Source organism: Numenius arquata, chromosome 9 (assembly GCF_964106895.1).
Source record: "Numenius arquata chromosome 9, bNumArq3.hap1.1, whole genome shotgun sequence".
Lineage (NCBI taxonomy): Eukaryota > Metazoa > Chordata > Aves > Charadriiformes > Scolopacidae > Numenius > Numenius arquata.
The window spans coordinates 59,753,821-59,772,747 of NC_133584.1; the positions used below are offsets into that span (position 1 = coordinate 59,753,821).

Genomic DNA, 18,927 nt, shown 5'->3' on the forward strand with positions numbered 1-18,927 from the left:
CTACAGATTCTATAATAACGGCATGCACGTCAACTAAACAGTTCACCCCACAACATATAGTCAAGTCATTTCTATTCTAGATGGCAAAATTAAAGCTCAGAGATACCCTCTCCACAGATAAAATCTAATGGAGCCGAGAATTTCACTGAAGACACCATCTTCTCTTTCCCCCAGGACTGCAAAACGTAACCACCAGCTGAGCTGCTACAGGAAACATCTGGTGAGGCCACTTTTGCCCTTGAGATCAGCTGAGAATAAGAAGTGCAGCTCCCTGGATGCAAATGTAGGCATTCCTACAGCCTCAGCTCAACTGCACCTTCCAACCAGGCAAAAGACAAATTTTTAAAAAAATCCCAAACCCAGAAAAAACACCAAGTAACACGACGGCTACAGCCCTCCGCTGTTCTCCCTATAGCTCTATCATTTAGCCATGAGTTTTCATAGGGCTATGGATTTAAAGGACTGAAGAAACCACTGCAGGACTCCAGCTTGACCTCTTCTGCTGCGCCAACCAAGAGGGTTCTCAGCAATTCTGGCACGAAGCCCAGATCTTCTGTTTGACCTGCAGAGATATCCAGCCCCGACATAAAAATTTGGGATTTTATCCAATGTAGAATCCATCATAACTTTGAATAAGCTTTGGAACCAAACTGTAAGAATCCTCATTCTTTAAAAATCTGCATCTCATTCCTACCTTGAGCTTTCAACCCCAGGTTATTGCCATACTCTAAGGAAAGATCAGATTTAAGTCTTTGAGAGTAACATCGCTGTAAGAGATGTTTCAGCCTTGTACTTCTTTTCACGGGAAGTGCAAACCTGGAGGAGAAATCTCAACAGAACTAGATCATTTAATGCACCCAACATAAATAAATTTTAATTATTTCACATGTCAGTATGTGTTTGCCTACATAAATTGTATAGTCATTTCAGTACCCATTAAAAAACTCCTATAATAGAACTGACACTCTATTCTGGTTATACAAATCAGTGCCTAAACTCTGAGACAGTCATTTTACTGATGTTTCTTAGCAGGAATCTACTCTGCAATGTAGATTAAAATGCCAAAAATACACCTTGAGCTGGAGCGCGTAAAACTGTACGACCTTCAAAGCCCCTATAACGTCATCAAGTTTCTAATTTTTTAAAAATCATTTTCTCAGTATTTTGACAGTGGTCTCAAGCACCAACACAATCCTATCAAGCTATTAGTATTATCCTAAAATTTGTTTAAAAACAGAATTAATTGATAATAGCTCCGAAAGCCTCATACTTGCACAAGATAATCTATGCCTCCTAATCTATAGCACCCTACTGTTGAGATAATTAACAATTTAAAAAAGAATAGTTAAGACATCGGAGGTGGCGATTTACTCTTCCTTGTAATTGGATTTGGTGATAAGAGTATTTTTGAAATTACACAACAGTTCTCTTCTGAGTAGAAAGATGTGGAGTTTTTAGCAATTTGAAACACAGGTACTTCTGCTTAAGGCACCTGGAAGACACTGACAGCAGACAACGGCTACAGTTTTATGACTATCCTTAAATTTAACGGTATCGCAGACTCCCCAGACCAAGCCAGTTAACTAAATTGTTCATGAAATAAATAAATAAAAAAAAGAAAGATGGAAATTTTTTGAAGCCAGCAAGTAACATGATAAAGTGAGAATTGTTCTGTAATATTTCAACAACCGGTTGGTGTGAGCATACAGCACCCTCAAAGCTCTTCCTAACAAGGCATCTAAGCATGAGTAATAGTACTTCTTGTTCTCCTTTATTTACTTGCAATATTTAAATTGAGACCTACACGGTACAGGGATATTTATGTGCATTAAATCCTCTGGACTTCACCGACTGATAAACAAGACCTTTACGAAGACAACCGTGAAATAAACATCTGATCGGCATTTTTTAACTTTGTACAGGGGAGGAGTAATTTAAGTTACATCCTCTGGATGATGTGTTCCCACGAAGCAAGCAAAGCCCAGGCAGGGGCAGCCCGTGGATGAAATGTTGCCAAGAAGTGATGAGACCCTGCAGAAATCATTAGGAGCCCACCCACTCGTAAAAGGCTGTTTTCCCGCTTGGTGACTCCAGCGAGACGTACTATAATCACCACTGTGATTATTAAAGATACTACTTGCAAGACAACAGAGGATGCCAAGGCTTTATACGGCAACACAAATAAATAGCAAAAATGTATGACTTGGATTTTACATTACTCAACCCAAAACATCATTCTATGCTCTCTTGAAGAAAATATTAAACTCATCAGACTCAGAACTCAGTTTTCGACTCTTCTAAAGTAAGGTATTTCTAGAAGAATAGCCTACCCTTGCCTCAAAATTGTGCTTTAATGGGAAGTTCAGCACTGGATCACAAAAAACATACGGACAGAACGTCAAGTGTAAGCAGCAACGTCCCTCGAGTTGTTATTAGTTTACCCTCAGTAAGGTCATGTTTTTCAAAATTGTACAGTCCTTCGGGCTATGAAGCTTCAAGTCTCACTTTGTCGTAAGCCTCCAGGAGAGGAAAAATACCAAACATGAGATTTGTGATAAAGCTTAGTCTGAGCCAACAACTTCCAACACAATCACTAGCCTTTCCCCTCAAAGACCTCCAAGTTTTTATTTCCAATTTCCAGTATGACCAGACCCAGGCCAGCTCAGATTAGAAGCTCATGGACAGCCACCACTGCTGCTGCATTTTCAGGAAATAAAAACTCATTAAACTAATGAAAGGATCCTACGGGACCAGAAGACAAGATCAGGCCAATTCTTGCAGGATGTCCAGTGCCTAAAGTCAAGAGGCTCAGGATCAAAGCTTCTGATTTGGTGCTCAGTATATATATTTTTCCTAATGCCTGGTACCTTCACGATCTGGACCAGAACTATTATCGTATTCAGTGCTGTATGGACACAAAGCAGAAAAAGGTAATTATTTTTTTAGTTCTAATGTATTCTCTGCCTTGCAACCTAAATACAATGCAACAGATGGATATAAGCAAACGAGAACAAGAGATAATGGATCACCATAGGCCAGCCCGCTGTTGATTAAGCTACTATGGTGCCAAGACCAGCTTCAGGAGGTTCTTTGTAGACATCACAGCAAAAAAGAAGGTTTAAGGAAAGTATTAAGCAATGACGTAGCTTTGTGAATCCTTGAAGAGTTCTACTTCTCAAGTCTGGCAGCAGCAACACCTTTTTATTTATTTGCTACAGATTATTCAATTCTATTCACCATCCACGGGGAAAGGAAATAGATGAGTTCATTGTCCAACTTTTTATAATTATTTTTTGCCTATAGGATTGTGAATAGTTACCTTGGAAATAATAAGCTCCAAGGACTCAAAAGTATTACTTCTTTAAAAAACACCCATCACGCTTGGTATTTCAAGAGTGCTTTCAATAACCAGATCATAAACCCCTTGAAAGTAGTCCGAAGTTGTGTTCTTTAATCTTATTCTTTAATATTATTAGAAGAACAGCAAAGTTAAGAGAGACAGACACAAGAAACCAGATGCAAGAGCTGTGAAATCAATCCATGGCTCCTTACTCCTGGATTTGTGCTCTCTGTCATGAGCCGTGGTTTTTGCCATGTGCCTCCTCTTAAATGTCATTGTCACTCTGGCTCCAAAGAGCCAAGTTCCCTGGGGACAGGCGTGACTTAAACAGTACTGGTTGTAATGCTCTAAAAGCAACTGAGGAGTTGTTGACTGTATGTTCTAGAAAAATAAATTATTCTTATCAATTTTGGACTTCAGTAAAGTATTTGATACAGTCTCAAATGGGAAATTATTCATAATTTTGGAAAAGACAAGAATTGGTTTAATTACAAGATAGGGCAGAAAGGAAACATATAACTAAGAACTGGTCTGATAATTTAAAATAATGGCTTGGAAGACAGCTATCAGCGATATTACTTAAGTCTCATCTTTGGAGCATCTTAAGAATGAAAACTCTTAAAGATCTTGAGACAAAGTCTGAACATGGTAATGAGATCTGCTGCTGATGAAGTTAGAAGCCATGTCAGTACAGGGAGTTGGAGTACCATGAAAAGTCAAAGACAATCCTAAGGGCAAGAACCAAGAAGAAATTTAACAGCACAGGATGCAGGGTCAACCACGTCAGGAAAAACAACAACTTCTCATGGACACAAAAACCTCACTCCACCTGCAGTAGTGCATCCAGCTCTAGAGTCCTCAGCACAGGAGAGACATGGACCTGCTGGAGCGGGGCCAGAGGAGGCCACGGAGATGCTGGGAGGGCTGGAGCCCCTCTGCTGGGAGGACAGGCTGAGAGAGTTGGGGGGGTTCAGCCTGGAGAAGAGAAGGCTCTGGGGAGACCTTGGAGCCCCTTCCAGTCCCTCAAGGGGCTCCAGGAAAGCTGGGGAGGGACTTCTTAGCAGGGTCTGTTGCAATAGGACAAGGGGTGATGGCTTTAAACTAAAAGAGGGGAGATTCAGATTTAGGTATCAGGAAGAAATTGTTCATGCTGAGGGTGGTGAGAGCCTGGCCCAGGTTGCCCAGAGAAGCTGTGGCTGCCCCATCCCTGGAGGGATTCAAGGCCAGGTTGGAGGGGGCTTGGAGCAACCTGGTCTGGTGGGAGGTGTCCCTGCCCAGGGCAGCGGGTTGGAACTGGATGATCTTTAAGGTCCCTTCCAACTCTAACCATTCTGTGATCCTACGATTCTATCATCAGCTGGAAAGACCATTTTCTCTTAAGTCACTATGATCAAAAGATAAAATGCGACAAAACCACCAAAGAGCCCGCTACAGCTGAGGACGGCAGCTATTTCCAATCCAGAAAGAAAAACATTAAAATACTTGCAGGAGACCTCACCTGGGCTATGTACAATCCTGGTCTCCCACATCCAACAAGGATGGATTTAGAGCTGAGCAGCTCGGAGAGCAATCACAGGGTGACAGAGGAACGGAAAGCCTATCTCGCAAGAGATACAGCATGTTTTACCTGCGCAAACCTCAAGGCTGAGATGAGGAGAGGGTTTACCATAAATAGACGAAGGGGACCAACACTGGAAACAAGGGATGGAAGTAAGGATTTATTTTAGTTAAATGATAATATTGATCCAAGATGGAAGGGTACACACAGGTCACAAACAATCTTAAGAACTTAGATTTCCAGCCTGCTGGGGAGCCATCTCACAACAAGGCTTCTGTACCCTTGGCTCTACCTGCTTCTAAAATAGAGAATTTAATCAGTTTTTGAAAAGGATATAATAAAGGTTGACTGCAAAAAGAGAAGCTGGACACAAAACTGGGAGTCCCAGTCCAACACTCCTCTGCTTAAGGGACTATCAAGGAGCATTTAGAAACCAAAAGAGCGCCAGCCTATGTACATAATAAGCAACAAATCAGATGATTTTTTTTTTCTATATGTTTTGTACTTATGTACCCTATTGTCTCATTCTTTTTTCTTTATAAGGAAATCATATTAAAAAAGCTCTTTGGAACAGGTCCATGTCTTCTATTCTGTTGACAGAGTTCCTCACAAACAGCGCGGAATTCAAAACAAATTTAAACTTATGCATGTTCCAAAGGAAAAAGTCAAACAAAAAAAGGTCAACTGTGCTGTCCTGAACTACAAAAAAAAAAAGGATAAAAAAGAACCTAGAATGTGGTAGTGACTTTTGTGGTCAAAGCCCATATGGTTCTCTGATAAAGCATTCTTTTTAGTCTGTTTCAAGCACTCCACACTCTGACCGAGAGCCCATAAATACATGATGCAACATACCTTGGAGTTTTACTTAGGAATTTTGCTCCCTCACTCCTCCTTGTAACGACTCTGTTTATGACTTGTATAAAGACCTCACATCTGTTACTAGATGGCAGAGAACTTCCTTTCACCGAGGCAGGTTTGGACTCTGTTCAGAGCTCAGCTGCAGCAGGGGTCAGCAGGAACGCTTTGAATACTTCCAGAAACCAGAAATGGGCAAATCCACGAGTGCTTTGAGCTGGATGGTGCCCACGTGTGCTCCACTCCGAGAGCTGGCTGCATCAAAGCAAGAGGTGACAAGGTGCCAACTCGATTACTAACTCCTTCCGAATGCTTTCCAGATCACTCAAGAAGTTAATTTTGTAATTCACTTAAGCGGGTTTATTCCAGGGATAATATTACATGCAGGTCAGGTAAATCTCACTGCGAGCGATGACTATCCCTTTTAGCTGAACTTGGACCTGGAATGACCCTCCTCGGCAGGTTCAGGGCTGTCTAGCTCTTTCTCAGGACTTTAAGCCAGCTGAAAAAGAGCCAAAGGGGGAATGATCACAGCTTTACCGTCACTTATGCTTGTCATTGCCCTGGGAGCTGTTTGTCACCGCCTTATCTCCTAAACTTCCCAGGAGTCTGCTCCCAAAGAGCAAGGAGACTCCCCAGCAGTGTCTCAAGCTCCTTCATAGACATGGAGACAGCAGAGGGTAACTTAGACCCCTCACCCATCCAAAGACCCATCACCTTTACATGGGCTGTAATATCAAGAGATGTTGTGAATAGTCATTATAAAACAGCTACACAAAATGTAGACTGAACGTGCCAGGTCACACAGTTTCTGTGACAACTCTGCCAGGACTTTCCCTGCCTCCTGATGTTAACAGGCAAGAAAATAACGATGTAGCTAATTAATAGCGGCTTTTTGTTGCTATTCGATTCTGCATAAACAGAACAGTCATAGGAAAAGGAATACTATGAAGGATTAGAGAAAGCCTAGTGTTGAAGAAGAGGTCAGAGATGAAAGAAAGGTCAAAGAGACTTGTACTTTTACATGGTCCTTCCAACAAGCAACATCTAAGTCTCAACCCGATCGTAGAGAGCCCACAGCCCTACGCTCTGTGTATTAATAGAATAAAAGCCCTTGGGGCAGAGAAGTTGTGACCTAAAATGACTGGCATTAACAGTTACATTAAATAATGTTCTGGAAAGCGAATTATTTATACTGGATACAAATAAAGCAGATAATTGCTGTGAATTTCAAAAATATCTAAACACTCCCATGACTGAACTTCATTTGCTATCTTTGCAAAAAAGCAGGGTGATGCATCCGGAAAAGAACAAATCCAAACTCCTCCCAGACACAACTGGTTCTACCTGAGCTGTGACTGTTCAGGAGAAAGACACACGTATCATTGTGGACTACTCAAAGAAAACACGCCCTCAATGAATACACAAAAGTGATGAGCGAACCTCAGATGTTAGGCTGGAGGTCAGAGAACATCAGGAATCGGATTCAGCTGCCTGTATAAGCTGGAATATTCACCCCGGAACTATGGTAATTAGTTCTGCTCCTGCCCCTACTCACCTGCCCTGGGTCACTTAAAATGGAATGTAGAAATAGAAAAGGTCCAGAGGAGAGTGACAATGAATGTTATTAGAGGCAGGGGAAGACTTGCCATCTGAGAAGAGATAAGAGAAGGACTGTTTAAGTTCAGAGAGGAGATAAATAAGCTGCACGCTGATAGCAGTATATATAATGAGTGATCACGGGAAGGTAAACACGATGTTCTTTCTTATTCTTTCTCATGACACTCAGGCAAAAGGGACCTCCAACTTTTTAAACACTTTTTAGCATATAAAATGAAACCAGGTATAATTAGTTCTCCCGAAGTACCCTGAAGACCTTAGCAGGATTTAGAAGGAATTACATATTTATGTGAATAGTAAGAATGCCCACAGCTGCAACAGTAGGATTGAACAAAAATACAGGATAGGAGAAAACCACAGCCACATGGCTACCAGCCATGTGTGAAGTAGTCACAGACTGGAGAGGGTAGGTAGAAAGAATGACAAACACCATCATCATCTTCACCAGCTGGGTTACTGCTGAGCCTCAAAGCCTCAGGCACACACCAGGACTCCCCAGTGCTGGTCCGTGAGCTGGGTCACCCCAGAAGGAGCCAGCAGATGTTCTGTTCTTCAAAGCATACGAGAGGTTAAGAGGTAAATTTACAGATCCTCCCATAGACTGGTGCTACTGGAGCCAGCAGAAATTACATTAGTCCGCACAGTAAGCAACAACCGTGCCTTTTTACAGCTTCTCTGAAAGCATCTGGGCACTTACACAGATTTCCAGTCCCATTTGTAGGACAATCACTTTGATGCTCAGAGAAGACTCAGGATGAGATCCTGCATCTCACCCTCACGAGCAGGGACACTGCTGACGTATCTCAACTGGTCCTGGAGAAATGCAGGATGGGATCTGGACTAGAGAAGAATTCCCACCCTTAAAATGTGGGTTAATTGCAGCAGACGGTGCTGTTGCAGGTCCTGTTGCAAATGTTGATTTCAGTTATTTTGACCTTGGCAGATATACAAATTTTATCTGGGGTCTGCTGCAAAGAGTTGCCCCTCCCACAGAGCTGGTTTTTTTATTATTAAAGAAAAAAAAAAAAAAAAAAAGCAAAGATAGAGAGGAGAGAGAACACAAAGATATAAAAAACACCTGAGCTCCCTGAAAAAGAAAAATAACTCATTAGGAGCTGGATCCTTCAAGAGACCAGAGTCTGGTGAGCACTTTGGACAGCCCTCCAGCATTGTATTTTACTGCATACAATCTGCCAAACAACTGGGATTTGCTCACAGCTGATTAGAATAGGAAGCCTGCATATTATGCATGTCTAAGAGGGGAACGTAGCTTGATCTAATGCAAAGTAAGACAGAAACTGTGTGGCAAGCATAAAATGGCTGCTCTTGCATTTTATGAAGACGGACAGCAATGACCCTGAGCCAAACCATTTGAACCTTCAGACAATAAAAACATCTTGCCGGCGTCTAAATTGTAAAGTGAACTTTACCGAATGCCTTTGCAAAGTGCCTGCCCTCGCAGATCTCAAAGCATTTCACCAGCCTGAAGAGCAAACAGAGCTCCTAAAAAACCACTCCCTTCCTACGTCTCCAAGGGCTTAATGAAGTTGAACCTCCCACTGGAAGCTGCTGACTAACGAACACCTTGTGACAGAATAGGAGCTGGAAAATAATATAAAGAAGTCCCCTGATGTTTCCCTCTGCATTAAGATCAAGTATATCAGAGCCATCCTGACAGGTTTTAGCTAATTTGCTCCTGAGGAATGTTCCATAATTTCTGTAGATAACCTGCTTAGCGCTCAACCACTCCTAAAGTTAGAAAGTTCTTCCTAATGCCCAACACAAATCTTCTTTGGTAGACCGAGGGTTACAGTCTTTTAGCATCTTGCTCATCCTTTCTTTAGTTTGGCTCAGTCCCCCGGGCAGGTAGGAGATATTTCACAGCAGAGCACGGCGGGTCAATGACATCTGAGGGTCGTAGGGACAGCAGAGCATCACTCTCGGGGCTCCTCCTGCGGGAACAAACCCAAGGAAGACGAGTAGCGTTCCCGAGCCAACCGGTGGACATCGTTATATTGATGAGAAACTGATGTTCTGTTTCTAACAGCGCACGAGCCTAATGGAAGAGGCCGAAAGACGTTACTTCCTGCTCTGTTGGCAGCTTGAAAAGGGAGAAATGCAATGAATCCAAAACTTAAATCTCCTCCAAAGCCTTGCACAGGAAACTTAGATCCCCTATGGGGCCGGTATTAAGGTTCTGGGAGAAGACATAACTAAGAGTAATGGGATGAAATTAACTAAGAAAATTTCCTAACTGAATTTCAGGAGCTAATAGAGCTCTCGTTTTCCCCAGGGAAGCCGTGGAAGCCCCGGCGCTCAGGAGAGCTGCAGTAATAGCGCTTTCACAATCGGAAGGATTTCTAATAAGGCATGTCAGGACTGATATCGCTCAGGGCCAGAACCATGCCCAGGGCTCCGCTGGCCCAGCCCAGCACTGGGACCACTGCAGAAGACGCTTCTTTAAGAGGGCAGGCTATGCTATCTTCCATCTTTCTGGTGGAAACACAACCGGGACTGGTTTTGGCACAGAGATGACTTTCCTCGCCAGCTGGGGTCCACTGGGGGTTGAAACTGGATGATCTTTAAGGTCCCTTCCAACCCGAACCACTCTATGATTCTATGATTCACCTTAAAGGGGGAACAAGAATAGAACCTGGTCAAACTGAATTTACTGAGACGAGTTTGGCAGTGACGCCACAGTAATACGTTGCTGCTCCCCAGTAAAAATCAAAAGACACCTCTTCCGCGATGCCAGCACAACTGCCAGCGTGACCACGCTTTTAACCAACCCAGGAACTCATCCAACACAAACCAACCAAAATCAGAACAAAACCAAGCAGACCAAAAGAGCACCGTGGAAAATTTGTACATCTATTTGTTAAACTTCCCCCTTCCCTGTGCTCTCCTGCCATTTGCCCCGGGCCAGCTCTGGCACACCCTCGTCGCACAACAAGCGGAACCAATAAATAAAACACAGCGGGAAATAAAAAGGATTTCTTTTTTTCTGAACCAAGGCGAATTGGCTGGTATTTCTGGTATTTCCATCAGACAAGAAGCATATCTGGCACAACGCAGGGTAGCAGGAGCAGAGAAAGCGAGGAGGAGGAACTGAGACGGGCGATGGGACGGGATAACACCTAAGGATGAGACGGTGACAAACTGTTCATTTGGCTCAGCGACACCATGAAACTATACCCTCAGTATCGCGGGAAATCTAAACCCATTTCTCTTATGAATAAAGTTGCCTCGGATCACGACGCCAAGTGAAACACCTGACTCTGTTTTGCAATCTATGAAACGGGGATAACAGGTATCTATATCATCTAGTCTTATTTAATCTAAATGCGCCTTTACAAAAGGATGCTTCAAGAGCACAGACAAGTGTTAAAGTAAAAAACCAGACCAATAAAATCAAACCAAATAACCCTCAGCCAGAAAGTCCCTGGCTCCCCAGCCAAAGTGAAAAACTTTCAACTGGTGAATTATTAATTTTGTTTAGAGCAGAATTTACAGTTATTTTAATTTAATCTTTGGATAAAGCATATGCTTAAGAAACAACACGCAACATCTTCCCCCCTCGCCCCCGGAGTCTTTAATGGCACTCAACAAAAGCGCCTTAAAATGGGTATCTTGTCCTTGATTCTGCTGCCAATCTCAGATGAGGTTTTTTGCCTGAAAAACAAGATAAACCTCAACTCCCAACATACGATTAGAGGAGAAGGACCAATCACTTAAAAAAGGAAAAAAAAAAAGAAAGAAAAAAAAAAAGATAGACATGACAACACAACTTCATTAAAAAAGAGAAAACCCTAAGGGAATTTTCAATTTCTAGTTCTAACGAGAGGGGTTGAAAAGAAGTAATAAAGCAGAGAGAAAAAAAAAAAATTATCTTTGGGACAAGCCGTAACGAAGAACACGAAACGGAACCAGAAACAGACTTTCAAGTTGAACCTGAGGTTTTCACAAAAAGGCCCGTCGTAGTTCCCGAAGGAGGGTTAACCACGCGACGGCGTCACCGCACACCGAACTCAGCAGATTTCCCGAGCAGGAGGCTGAAGAAGAGAACGGGTCAAGGTTGATATCACCAGCACAGCAGCGAGAGGGAGCTTGCACTGCAGTTGTCTGAACCACACCTAGTCTGCAGTTAAATATAGAACTTTACTTTCTGGAACTCTTGCTCCTCTTAACCTTCAGAGCATAAATATTCGGAGAGATATTAAAAAAAAAAAAAAAAAAAGAAAGGGAGAGAGGGAGAAAGAGACCTGAATCTATCGTCCAAAATCTAAGCCTAGCGACTAATAAACTACCCTGGGAGAATTTCCAAAAAAGCAGTAAAGACTGGAGAATTGAATTACAGAAACCACAAGCAGCATTCTGGAAATCCAGTATAAACCAATTAGTTGCTTTAATACACGTACCCTGTATACAGACACTTACGTACGTAAGACATTCAAGTATATGTGCTGGCCCTAACTCTAATTTTAATTACATCGGGTTGGCACCAATATAACAATTAATTGCACTGGATTTTTTTGTTGATTTAAATTCTTTTAAGAAAGAGAAACCAGCCCTTCAATCCTTACCCTTCTCATTCACTTGATGGGCCAAATCCTGACCAGTGTTGTGCGTTTTTGGTTGGAGAGCCGGCTCTTAGAAGCAAATATCTCTAATTTTTGCAATCAAATTCAGATTCTTCCCTTGAAGTGCTCTCAGCTGGTCTGACACACCAACTTCTAGCGACCAACCGAATCCAAGTCAAAAGCACGTACCACAATGAACTGATAGAGCAGCCCAAGACTTTGATTCTCAGCCCCCCCAAAAATGCTTATACAGCTTTGCAGCAACATTTCAGAAGTTTGTAGGAAGAAGTAACTCTGTGTCACCTACACAAGAGTTTCCATTGAGGTCTAGATTCAACCCTCTTCTCTTCAGGCATTTAATTACATTGCCAAAATTAGGTCTAATTGCAGAAGGCTCCTCTTCTGCAGCCAGAAAGGTGCATATAACCCTCATAAGTTGCATTAGCGGGATGGAATTGTCTTCTAGATCTCTGTTTCTCATTGCTGAGGAGCCAGCAGAAGCCCAGATGAACAAGCACTTTACTGAGCTTCCCAGATGAAAAGCTCAAAACCAGGTGCCCAAATCCCTGCATACACCAAGAGGGCATCAAGATGCTGCAGGACGTAGAATCATAGAATCATTTAGGTTGGAAGAGACCTTTAAGATCATCAAGTCCAACCGTTAACCCAGCACTGCCAGTTACAAACGCAATGCAACGATACTTGCCTTTCATTAAGGAAAACAGCCCATTAAACTGAGTAGGATGTCTCCCCTCACAGTCAAAACTTAATCCTTCAGAGGAAAATGCAAATTAGCAGCTAAACAGCACCAGACCACACGCAATGCAAAACACCGCTTTAGTGGGCCAAACGCTTAATTCCTGACCCCACGGCACCAAGCGAACGTGATCTGTTTGGGCCAGACGGCCGGAGTCCGGTTACCTTCATGTTATGAGTCGTATTACGGACAAGCCTGGAAGAACCTGGTCACTTTTAAGTGAAGTTAGTTACCTTCGTCCTCGGGCTCCCAAGAGAGCATTTTCCTCCCACTCTTTCAAAACTTGTCACATAAACCAGCCCGTCCTTACAGCTCAGTGAGGCCTGTTAAAGTCTAACAGTGACACAGCCCCATTCCCAACTTGCTTCATGGTGTAGTTTTATTGCCACACAAAGCTTTTACCACGAGTTTACCGTGTTCTTGCCTCAAGTAAAACTCCTCCACCATACTTTCCAGCACCCACACACAAGGCTGTGAAATTCAGTGCTTGCGGTGACCCACAAAGAACTTTGCAAATTAATATTAAAGCCAGGACTAAGGCCATGTGGCAGAAGTCTCCATTTACCAGCAGAATACGATGAAAACCCCAGCAGCAAAGACCTTGCAGAGCACGAGACACAGCAAACAAAGCCCAGAATGACATAGAAGAAGAAAGAGGGTAACGAAAAATTAGCTCGAGTGATTATGTATCTGCACAAACAACTGGATGACTTCCAACATCAACACCATCTTGCTTCTTTCCATAGGCAAAACCGAACCTCATGTATTTCTAACAGACACACACCAAACCATTACGGGTTGTCTGACTTCTTGAGAGCATCACAGGAGAGCTCTGAAGGAGGAAAGGGTAGCGATTGCTTGCTTAGCTCTCTCCTTCTGCTCCGCGTTCCCACAGCACCCAGCACAAAGGGGTTTAAGGCACTATCTTGAGTCAAACAGCAAGTAATAGCAGTTATCACACTTTAGGCCAGAGAGAAACCAAGAAGGAAAACACCCGTGCCCAAAGAGCTTTAATTCTACTTCAGAGCGACTAAACATTTCACACACAGAGGGTTAATAAGGATACAATATTGTCCTGAAGGTACACTGAGCTGTGGCATTTTGGTCATTCTACATACTGCAGTCAGGACAGTCATAGAAGCTAAAGACCTGCACATCGCACTGCCTGGGCAGAGTAGGACACCAGAAAACCACAGTCCCCTGTGCTATCAGATCTCAGGGCTTCACATTAGTTGGGTCTAGCAAAGCAGAACAGATTTCAAACTGTTACGTTCTTTGCTTTAGGGAAACATTCAGCCAAAGCTGAAAACATCAGTGCAGTGTCGGGACAGAAAATGGACACGCTTAGTTAGAATCACAGAAGGGTCTGGGTTGGAAGGGACATTAAAGACCATCCAGTGCCACCCCCTGCCCTGGGCAGGGACACCTCCCACCACACCAGGTTGCTCCAAGCCCCCTCCAACCTGGCCTTGAACCCCTCCAGGGATGGGGCAGCCACAGCTTCTCTGGGCAACCTGGGCCAGGCTCTCACCACCCTCACAGCAAAGAACTTCTTCCCCACATCTCATCTCCATCTCCCCTCTTTCAGTGTCAAACCATTCCCCCTCATCTTATTGCTACGATTACTGGTCTCGGTTACTGGTCTGAGCCCTGCAAAGACCCCGCGATGACCTGCAGCCACACAGAATTATGTCCATCTCGTGTGTAAAAAGGCTTGGATTCCTCAGGGAGCTCAGTATTTTGGTGTTAGCTTAGGCAAGAGGAGACACTCTCCTGCTCCTGAACAGTTCCAAAGACCCTCATGCAACCAAGACGAAAGAAAAGAGGAAAGAAACAGAAGCACTACAGAAAGGGCAAAAGCACATCCTAAAAATCTGCTGGCCGAGGACTCAAAGGAGTTGCAAAGCAGAGAGGAGTGTAGCGCAGTCATCTGGTGCCTTCATGGAAGCGAGGTTCCTCACGCTCTCGGAGGGAGGAAAACTCCTCCCAACCATTTAGCCCTGAACAGAAACAAGCATTCATCCCTAAACTACCTCTGAGTTCACTAGCCCTTTTCTATTCTAGAATATTATCCACAAAAGAGACATTACTGTACGCAGAGGGAAAGGCAAAGCAGCCAGGCAGCCAGGGGACCAGGCTCGGAGCGTGCTTCCTCTCGGCAGGACTGAAGAGCTGGGAGCTCTAATGATCACCTGCCACTCTGCATATGTATTTGAAAGATCCACTTCGCTCTGTAAAAGCATGTAAAAGGGCTGGAAGAGACTTTTTGGACAGGGAATCTACTGCTTGTTAGGCAAAGTTCTACATCCTGAACAATTGTACTGCTGTGGAAATGCCAGAATCAACTCTGAAATAACACGATACATTATGAGGACAAACCAGTACATTGGGAAAGGAGAAATGCGGAATGTAAAGAGCGTGCAGACCCCCACCGAGACAGAGCCTGGGTTAGGCTACATGGAAAGGTTTTTTGGGAAAGCAAAGGAAGAGCTGAACACCAACACTCTCAGACCGCGCTAACGACAAGATCTCTTAGGAACTACAAAAAAGTAAGATATTTTCCAGAGGAGTATAACATCTTTTTAAACAACAAAAGAGGTGAAATAGCTCCTCCTACTCTATCGTTGAGAATCAAATGATTACACTCTTATTAACCTGTGTGATTCTAAAGCATATCCATGGAAATGAAGCTGGCGTTCACCAGAGCAGGAAAAAAGATACTCGTATTGGCTTTAAAACGCCCATCTCCGTAACCCCAAAGCGACGTACCTTTCCATAACAGCCAGGCACTCCTTTCTCCACGTGAACCGACTGCCTCGCCGTAGTCTGAAGGTCCCAGAGGTAGCTGTGACTGGGGGAGGCGTCTGTCTCCATTCTGGCTCTTCTATTGGGATAGGAGCGGGTCTCATGCTTAACGTAGCCCCTAAGAATAATAAATACTGTGTTTCCTAGTGGATTAAAAGTCATGCCCATTTTCTCACTCCTGCTCATGAAAAAAAGACAAGACAGATGATGAAACCATTCAAACTAAAAAAGTAAAGCATTATCAAACACAGACACCTTGAAGATACACAAAGCCAGCTAGAGTTCCCATCCCCAACCTCCGAGCTGGAGAAGTACCAGGTGACCATGGAAATCCAAGGGAGACAGAACTGAGCTGAGAGATGTCCTGTGTCTTCACCAAAAGGAAAAAACATCTTACAGGAAGGGTGAGCTATGCCCCAGCTGGGATTTATTTAGGTTGCGCTGCTACCTCTTCTGCCACAAAACGGGAAATAGCAGGTTTCTATTTAATCGTACAGCAGTCTCAGACAGAAAAATGTAAATTTATACCAAAGGTATTGCAACGTGTCCGAAGAGCTGAGTAAACACTTGAAATAGCTCCACTGATAGAAGCAAACCCTGTGACCTGTGCAAACACGGGCTCCTAAGTGCCAGGTTGCCTGAAAAAGTCACTGAAAGCAGATTAACATCACACCTTTGCTCTTCTGCCCCCCTTCCACGGATATATTTCCCCTTTCAAGAAGCCTGAGCTGGAAAGCATCAAGCAAGAGACAGGACTTGGCACAATGCCTTCAGGAAAGGCCCTTTGAAACTTACCCCCAATTCTTTCCACAACAGCCTCGCAGTTAATAAATCAAGATAAAGCAAGACACACCGGGAGACTGCTCTTTCCTACGTCCCTTGGTGAGGACGGGAACCTGGTGTAGGACATTAGTACGTAAAAGAGGGTATGTTCTGAAGGACAGCTTTGTGCTCAGTGACTTCCCCTGGAGGGAAGAAACAGCCGTTCTTGTGTGCGAAAAATAAATTTAAAAAGTCATAGGAAAAGATAAATCACCACCTATATCCTATATGCACACTGAGTTCAACTGGAATTCATGCACCGAGCCAGCCGGGATAGATCCAAGAGAAGTAGGAGGAATACAGGACCGTGCACACGTCAAAGCAAGGCTGAGACAGCAAATCCCCCTGGGCACACAGACTTCCTCCAAATGGTGAGGATTTAATCCTAAAAACACACCGTGTCAGTGAAACAACACTGCTTGTTTAATTTAAAGCAGAGTAAAAGGGTTAAAGGGAACTTTGAGTTTAACCAGTAAACAAATTCCTACAGTTAAAAAGGAAGAAATTGGCTATTTATGCATTTGGCTGTCTTCCTTTCCAGAAATTAGTATCTTCCTTACTGCCAGGGACTTGTATCTGTGTGAGGTGGTGGAACCCAAAATAATTTAAAAATTAGAGGAGAAGTCTACAGGAAGCGAAGCCCACAATCTCTGCCTTGAATACACAACCGACGGTGACTCTTCTAATCCCCAGCTAACGAGCCTACACAGATTATTTAGTTTTATTGCCATATGAAATATTTCCTGTATTGCCAATTTATTGGGAGGCTATTTCAAGGAAAGCTCCTTATCTGTTCTTTCTAGTACTTGCACAGTTTAGGGGTCTGGGTCAGTATCGAGTTGCTAGGTTTTAAATACACTTCAAAAACTAAAAAAACTTTAAAAAACATTGTAAGAATTTTAAAAAGAGGCAGGGGAGAACCGGACAAGAAATTAGCTTTCCCTGCATTGTCCTAGCACTAATCTTTCCCTACCTGAGGGTTTCATCTCAGAGGGAGAGCACAGAAATATCGGTAATGCCTAACATCAAGGTAAGAGACGCAGAGTACTTTGATTAAATTTGCCTGAGATTTTTCAGACAAAGGTTGAAAAAAAAAATCTGCATTTAAAGCATAAATTTGCTACTGCTATGTTCGCTTACTGAATATAAGATGCTTTTTTTCATTTTAGTAGCCTTGCTAGATCAATTCCCCCATTTCTCTTTTCTATGGGGTAACATCAATAGCAGCAGCAGATAAGGGAGAAGTATGCTGAGAATTCCAAGCAAGTAATTCTGGTTTTGCACACACGGAAGCATCTGAACACATACGGAGGCCCAAGGTGTGCTTGGATGTATCAGTGGCAAAAGGGGTGGACGTACACACTGCTGCCACGTTTGATGAGGTAACTAACGAGCTTTTCTTCATCCCCCTCAATTAAGTGAGCGCTTGGGGATCCCGTTTATTCTGCTGTTCCAAGGCTCCATTGCAATCTTCTCGCCACCCAGCTCCACTTCTTCACAACTTAATAAGTTACATCCTAGTTACTAGGTCAGATTCTTTTCACAGACCCCTCGAGCAGCTTTTGAGAAGTGAAACTTGTCTCTCGAGGAGAACGAGCAGAGCAAACGCAGCGTGAGATTTTCATCTTAGTATATGCATCAAAAAGCGAGATGTCTATAAGGGCTATAGAGGTGAACGTCTGGGAAGAACTCCTTTCGCAGAGAAAAATGAGAAGCGACGCCTCTCACTACCTGCCAGCGCTGAGTACCTTTTCCAACAATACTGAATCCTCTCTGTGCGAGCCAGCGTTTTCTCAGCTGCGGGGTACGGCTCTGAGGATGCTGCAGGTGGCGTCCGGGGAGAGGAAGGCAAGAGCGATGCTCTCCAGCCGGAACGCAGCTCTACCTCTACATTCAAAATTCCTTGTGGCAAAGGCCTTCCGCCTTCTCAGCACATCCCAGACACCATCCTGAAGAAAGAGTCTCGCTCTTAAAAGTGTCACATGCAATTGCTGATCCCCATCACGTGGCTCAGAGAGGCCCCGCCACGTCGGGGCGATGCGCAGAACGGCCGGAGCCGGCCTCAGGCCAGCTCCCAGCTCCAAGAAACCATTTAAGAGCAAGTCCCTATCATACATTATACTGATAAGAACAGATGTCACGCTTTATTTTTAGCGAGACTGACCTGAGATCACATGATAAACACCTTTCGGTTACGACTGAGCCAGGCTGGGCTGGAATCCGCAGCCTGCGCAGCAAAAAGTTCCCTACAGACGCTTGGATGGAGAGGAGCAGAGCAGGGACTGTTCTCTCTGTAAAATAGTAAATCACCAACAATACGATTCCAGTGCAAATCTTGTGGGAGATCCACTCCCTGATTTATTTATTTTTCTGTGGTAGGCTTTTCTTTCATAGCTAAACACAAGAAACACTATGGGAATAACACAAGAGATGCTACATCTTGATAATAACTACCTTTCTTTTCCCCTTTTGTTCAAGGAGGAAGAGCACATGGTTTTCTCCAAGGTGACCACAGCTGCCTTCCTATTACGGAAGACTGGCAGAAATAAATATCCAGCCTAAATGGAAGCAGTCTGTATCCATCTGTAAC

General features: G+C 43.6%; 1 protein-coding gene across 3 annotated transcripts in view; it reads right to left on the reverse strand.

Moving 5' to 3' along the window:
• HMBOX1 (homeobox containing 1) overlaps positions 1-18,927 on the reverse strand; it is a 110,310-nt gene that overhangs the window by 15,056 nt on the left and 76,327 nt on the right. For all 3 annotated transcript variants that reach the window (XM_074154028.1, XM_074154029.1, XM_074154027.1), the window contains one exon: positions 15,480-15,633. In XM_074154028.1, the coding sequence (XP_074010129.1) occupies positions 15,480-15,633 (154 nt within the window). The remainder of the gene's footprint in view (positions 1-15,479; positions 15,634-18,927) is intronic.